Source organism: Benincasa hispida, chromosome 1 (genome assembly GCF_027475165.1).
Source record: "Benincasa hispida cultivar pf3 chromosome 1, pf3_genome.v1.1, whole genome shotgun sequence".
NCBI lineage: Eukaryota > Viridiplantae > Streptophyta > Magnoliopsida > Cucurbitales > Cucurbitaceae > Benincasa > Benincasa hispida.
The window spans coordinates 41,878,661-41,885,987 of record NC_143478.1 but is presented as its reverse complement, the minus strand read 5'-3'; the positions used below and the strand labels follow the sequence as shown (position 1 = coordinate 41,885,987).

The 7,327-nt window shown below is 31.1% G+C and overlaps 1 protein-coding gene across 1 annotated transcript; it reads right to left on the bottom strand.

The window, feature by feature from the left end:
• Positions 1-3,827: 3,827 nt before the first annotated feature.
• On the bottom strand, positions 3,828-5,508 carry LOC150038448 (uncharacterized). Its single transcript, XM_090305695.1, has one exon. The coding sequence runs from the start codon at positions 5,400-5,402 to the stop codon at positions 4,176-4,178; it is 1,227 nt and encodes a 408-aa protein (XP_090161821.1). The 5' UTR covers positions 5,403-5,508; the 3' UTR covers positions 3,828-4,175.
• Between the last annotated feature and the right edge of the window lie 1,819 nt (positions 5,509-7,327).

The following is a 7,327-nucleotide window of genomic DNA, read 5'->3' as shown; positions in this document are numbered from 1 at the left end:
AGTCTACAACACATCCTAAAGAACCTTGAATATTATTTACAATAGTCAAAAGTTAATATCTATATTTTTGCATAAGTTTTAACAACTTTAAACAAAAACAATAATTTGAAATTAAAAAATAATATTTAATATATCAAATCAATCATAGCAATTTCTTAATCTCAAAATAACATTATTGTTTATACGGTTAAAAAACTAGTAATATTACTATCAAAATAAAAAACAAGATTAGTTGATTTTAGATAAGAATGATTTAGAGTTAAACAAATGAAATATTATTAACAGTAAAAAAAACATAAGTAATGAAAGAGTTTGTTTTAGGTTGTTAAAAGAATGAAAAAAATAAGAGTAAAATTATTTTATTTTATTTGTTTTTTAGGGATGCTTTTATTTTATTTGTTTTTTAGGGATGCGTCTTTTCGAGAAACGCATACCTTTTTTATTTTTTATTTTTAAAGAATGCATCTCTTCAAGAGACACAATTAGTGTGAGAAAAGAAATAAATAAAACATTGTCGAATGTCTTTTCAAGAGACGCATTCGGTACGGAAAAAAATAATAAAATATTCTTGAATGTGTCTCTTGAAGAGATGCATTTAGGGACAAAAAAATCTCTTTTCTCTAAATAAGTTGCAAACCTCTCATTTTTCCCTAATTAACTTTCAAAACTACTTAATCTAAATAACCCGGTTGAGAGAGATTTTCTATAATTTAGCATTAAATTAAGGATGTATCTAATCACTAAAGTTTGACTACTAATTGTTTAATCAATTTTTTTAATTTAAATAAAGATGAAGGAGTGAGATAATATTATAAATATAAAATTTCAAAGTTCAACATCGATTGCATAAATTTAGGGAAATAATACTAATATTTATTGGTGGCGGTAGGGATAGAAATCGTTTTATTAGGTTCATAACCAAATAAAACCGAATCGAAAATTAAAAAAAAAAAATTATATATGAAATCGAATCGAACCGATTTGTTTATTAAAATCGAACCATAGCACATATATATGTGGTTCTGAAAATCGGTTTTACATTTTCTCCCACCTCCTAGATGTCTAGATTTCGACGCTCATACCTCTGATTCCACTAACGTTGAACCCTATTACTCTTCCACTCCCCTCCACACCAAGCGCCATCGTCTCTCCGATCGAACTACCTCTTTCAATGTTGACACCATTGACATGTCTGCCTCAGTTTGATTGATGGCGACGAGCCTTCTCTTACCGCTGCCTTTTACACCCATTGGAGCTTCCGTTTGATTGCTAGGAAGTGGTGATAGGAAGTGGTGGCAGCATGGATCTAGATCCGTTTCTTGGCGGAATAGTGATCGGAGTGGGACTAGATGGTGCTGCTCTGTGTTGGGCCTTTGACGGCTCATGGGACCTGCTCGGATTTCCATCTGGTGGTTGGGAGTTGGGACCGATTTGAGTGGGAAGTTGTTTGTGAATGGGGATGTGAGTTGGTCTTCAGGTGTGAGCGAAGCAAAGAATTTGAGGAAGGAGAGGGAGGAGAGGGAGGAGAAGGATCATTTAGGTTATTGGTTGGTTCTTCCAATGGGGGTTTTCATGCTCAGGGGAACGTCGGTCGTGAGGGAAAAATTGAAGATGTGAGAACTGAGAGACTATGTGCTGGCAGTGGCAAAGAGAGGAGAAATAGAAGGTAACCCTAGACTTAAAAACAAAAAATTATATATATATATATATATATATATATATATATATAAACGATTCAGTTCAGTTTTAAATTTTGTTTTTAAAAATGAAGGAGAAAGATAAGGAATGGTAGTTTTTTTTTTTTTTTCCCCAAACTTGTGGCATCCATTAAAACCCCTTTTCCTCATGTGTGTCGTATATAAAGTTCGAAAATTTTATTCCAGACACTCAAACGTGGTTTAGCTTCAAAAATCAAGTCCCTTAATTCCAAAATCATGAGCCAAACGCGCCTTAATGTAATGCAAGCTTATTGCCATGTATTTTCATATGCATTACAAAATGCTTATTATTATGCCTAAACACTTGCAAATACAAAGTAAAGTTGCTCAAAATTTTAAAGTGAATGCATTTCCACGAAGAAATCTGATAAAGTAATGACAAATTATTATTCAAAAGTGCTACAATGCATGGAAAGTGTTGAGATTATATAGATCATTGTTGATAAAACAATTCCACCTAATGGTGGATGGTGGGGTAATATCGTTTAAATCTTGGAAATCTAACTTTGAACAAGGCTAGTAGGTTTATATATATATATACACACACGTGAATGTTAATCATTGTGAATGTCTAGACTAATTTATACACATCTTAATTATTCTCATCGAACAACACCTTATTATATAAGGTATCTTTTATTTAGTTTGAACATATTCCTCTAGACTTTAAGTTCATTTTTATTTATATGAATCTTATTGACTACAAGATCAAACTATGATAGTTGCCTAGTTGGTTGATATAGGTAATTTTTATTAACAACCATTAATTTTGTCGAGTAAGGGCTTTCATTTATATGACATGTATTTTATTGCTTTAAGTAGTAACGAGGGAAAGAATGAACAACTCAATCCCATAGTAGAAATCAATTTTTCTTTAGACCGCGTTGGATAACTATTTAAGTTTTTTTTTTTTTAAATATGCCTTTGATTTTTATGTTTTTTTAGAATAAAAACCAAAAACATGTTTAATGATTGTTATTGATTTTCTGTTTTTTTAGTTAGAGTGTTTTTTTTTATTTAAAAAATCAAAATAAGTTTTTTTAGACCTATTTACAAATATAGAAAAATGAGTCAACTTATTTACAAGTAGAACAAATTGTCGTTATCTATCACTATTAGTGATATGTCCTATGTCCTGTTTCAAGTAGTTTTGTCATTTAAAACAATTATTTTCTTTTTACTTTTATTACTTTTATATTTTTTTATATAAAAAATAAAGTTCTTTTTTAAAATAATCTTCTATCTAATATATATAGTTATAAAATTATATCTTTGTTTTAATATTTTTTTAATCCATATTGATCATTATCAATATTTTAAATGCATTGACTAATCACAAATGAAAGGAAGAAAAATAACAAAAATAAACATATTAACAAATTAAAGAAAATAATAATTATTTTAATTTTAATTTATTAATATTATTGGAGGGAAAACGCATTCTCTCATACAGAGTTTTAGTTTTCTAAATTAAAATAGCAACAATTTTAATTTTAATTTATTAATATTTTCAAATCATTTTAACTTTGAATTTTGAAATTGTTTTTTTTTAAATTTTTTTTTTTTTTTAAAAAAAAAAAAAAAAAAAAAAATTTTAAAATAATTTTAAATTTTAATTTTTAAATTTTTTTTTTTTTTTAAAAAAAAAAAAAAAAAAAAAAACTTTAAGATATACTTGTCAAAATGAAAAATGAGAATAGATGTGGAACTAAATAGTAAAATAAGAAAATATTTTTTACATGATTTACGTGTTATTTTTATATAGAAAATAAAACTTGTTATTATAAAAGAGAATTGAACGCAAATATCCCAACAACTAGACCACAAGCCAATTTTTGTACAAATGAACAAGCCCATTTTTAAAAAACCAAAAATTGTTTCTAAAAAAAATTGAATTTTCTTACCAATTTTAAGAACAATTTAAAATTGAAAAAAGGAAAAAGTCACAGACCCATTTTTAAAACAGCTAAAAATAAAAAACAAATAGCCAAATAATTAACAAATGACCCCTTAATGATTACTTTTCATGAATGTACCTCAAAAGACAGCCTCCCAAGATGCCTATAACAATCAACATGAGCTTAACTCAATGATAAGATCACAATAAGATTATACCAATGTTCAATGATTCATATATCAATTCCCATAGTATAGAATACTCCCACCCTCATTTTTCATGAATGGCCAGGATATAAGATCACAATAAGATTTACACATTAATTGTATCAATCATACTCAACATTATCCATTTTCTATATACTCTTCAACACATATATTAAGCTAAACTTAACAAAAACTCTCCCCCCTCAAACAAGAATTTCATAAATTCAAGTAAATGGAACTCTACCTTTCTATAACTCATTTCTCTTACAGAATAAAAACACATACTACAAACACAACTAGATTATAATACTTGTACTACAACAGCTCTTAAAAGGTAATTTAGTGTTGTTACCTTCACAAGAACTCAGAAGGTGAATTGGCATCAGGCTTCCCATTGTCATCCAATTCACCAGGATGTTGCAAATTCTGAAGAACTTGAGGAGGCAAAGCCCCCAATCCACTGCCCAATCCATCATTTGCAGACCCAAAATACTGGCAAAGAAGCCTTGCAATTACCCCCAAAATCTGCATTTGATTCTGAAATGCTTCAGCTTGCATTTGCATCATTTGTTTCTCATGTTCAATCTGCATTTCCACTATCCTTTCCCTCCATTCCATTTCTTCTTCTTCCATTTTCTCTTCCATTCTCATCCTCTTTCTTCTCTCCTCCTCAAATTCCCTTTCCATTCTCATCTTGTTCTCAAATTCCCTTTGCCTCCATTGCAACTCTCTTTCTTCAATCTCCAGCTCTCTGTTATCCAATTGCTCTTCCCTTTCTTTCATCACTTTCTCCTTCTTTAACTCTGTGTTCTTCATCTTTTCTTCTCTTTCAGCCTCGTTTTTCTCCCTTCTGAATGCTCTGTCTCTCCTCTGTTCTTCCCTTTTTGCTGCCATGTCTCTCAATTCCAAAACTCGCAGCCCTACCATTCCCAATCGCCTATTCAATCCACAACCCTTCTTCGATTTCCTCGTCTCTGAAACGCCGATTTCACCGAATCCAGCGCATTTCCCTTCATTTCCAACGACTTCCACGACCTCACGACCACCGCCGTGTCCGTCATCTTTTCCCCCTCCTTGTTCTCTCCCTTTCAGATCTTCATCCTCCTCCTCCTCCTCCTCTTCCTCTTCCTCCTCCAAATCATCAGAATCAACACCGATTCCGAATTCCAAATCCTCACTGCCATCGAAACCAACCGCAGCAGCGCCGTTTCCAAACATCAGCCTCTTCCCTTTCAAATCGAGGGGCAAATCTCCGAAAACCTCCTTGTATTTCATGAAGTTCTGCCAGTGATTCTCGCCGTCCTTCCAATTGAAGTCGTCATCAGAAACCCTAATCTTCTGCTTGACGCCGAGATACTGGTGGCGCATGTTCTGGACTTTGATTGATACGTCCCGCCATGACCAGCGGAAAGGGAAGGTAAGAGGATCCTGAAGATGGTGAACGGAATTGACATGGTCGGCAATGGGCTTGAACTTCTTCTCGCGAGTTTTGAGCTTGGCTAGGGTTCCGCAGTTGAGAAGGTCGGAGTATTTGGAAAGAAGGGTTTCTTCTTCCTGCTCCGACCATTTCTTCCGCTTCATTCGGCTTGCTCCTCTGAAAAGTCCACACCCATTCCATTCCCAAAATTACATATTCATTTTAATTCTTATCTAAATTTTTAATTTTACATATTCATTTTGTTTCAAAGCAACACCGTCCAATTTTGAGAAAGGGTTAGAATAATCTCTTTTTTCTTTTTTCTTTTTTTACTTTACAAAACTGGCACTCCTCTTGAAAACTAGTTAGAATAGTTTTCTCGATTCATCTTCGAACATCGAGATTTAGTTAAGCAAATAATTTTTTCTAACTTATCAATTATTTTGAATCTTGTCGATACATCTAGCCACAAGTACACACTGAGATTTGCTAATTTTGTACGTAATAATTCCAAATCTTATACTAAATCTTATATCTTTTTAAATTTCCCCAAGTTCGGTTATCTTTATAAATTATTAGGTATTTTTTCAAATCCTTAGTATAAATTATGTTCTAAATTTCTAAAATTCCAAATAGTTTCCCAATTATCAAAATAGATTTTCGAAATTGATTTAAAATGATTGCACTGTCATTTTTAAATTTTGGGAAAGATCAAATTTGTGAAAAATTGAGTAAGATTTTATATACTGAATCTTGGTGTTAATCCTACCTGAGATTCCACAAAGAAAACTCAAATATATCGAATTTTGGTGTTAATTATACTTGGCTTTCACCAAGAAAACCCAAATATATAAAATCTCGATGCTATTTTGCCCAAGATTAATACCGAAATCCACATGATTACACAAGTTTCTGATTTGATTTTCTAATTATCTAATAATTTACCAATTATCTTTTCATTCTCCAAATTGTGTAATATTTGGTAGTGTGATTTTTTTAATTTTGGAAATATCTAGGAAGATTATATAACATTTGAAAAAAATTAACAAATCTTGGTGTGTGATTCTAGCGAGATATATCGAGAAGGCTCAAAACAATCGATAAGTTAGAAAAAGCTTTTTTTTTAACAAAATCTCGGTGGTGATCTCGGGCGAGATCGGCCGAGAAAAACTATTCTTACGAGTTTTAAAAAAACGTGCTTGTTTTGTAATGTGAAAACTTAAACGTGTTATTTCTGACAATTTTCCTCTAATTTTGAGTAGTATTTTTTACAAAAAATGCAAATTACTTTTGACGAAAATCGTTACTACTTTGTTCCAAAAGTACTTTCAAAAGATTTATTAATATTATTCTTTTACGATATATCAGGTGGAGGATCCAAGATAAGAACTCTAGATTGATAGTACAAATTCATACTAATCATGTAATCCTCGTGTTGGCAAGAATTTTTCTAGTACTATAGGAATACTATACTCCATTAAGTGGTGGAGCTAGAAATTTGATATAAGGGGGCACTATATGCAAAAACATATCCATAAACGAATGTAAAAAAAAGTATTCATAACTTCATAAATTAACTAATTTAGTATACTACAATTGCCCTCTATAAGTTTTCATGTTTTTTAAATCGATCCATGATAACTTCAGTATCTAACTTATCAAATAAATCCTTTTCAATATAAGCTATAAGACAACCATCCATCCATTGATCTTTCATTCGATTACGCAATCAATTTCAAACATTAAGAAATAAGGAATGAAAGAAAGGGATTAAGAGAGTATTGAAAAAGTAAGGGAAAAAAAAGAAATGGGTAAGTGTTAGACGAAATATTTGTTGGGAAAAACCTCCCACTTTTACTGAAAAATAAGCATAAAATAATAATAGAGAAATTAAAAGAAAATAATAAAATTGGAAACACAAGAATTTACGTAGAAAATTCATAAATCGAAGAAAAACCACGACCACCAGAATGAAATCCACCGTGTAAAAATTTGTTACAATCACACAAAACATTTTTCTCCTCGATCCCAATTATAAGAGCACTCTCTCAAAGCTTTTGACTACTCACGCCTTTTTCCCACTCTCCAA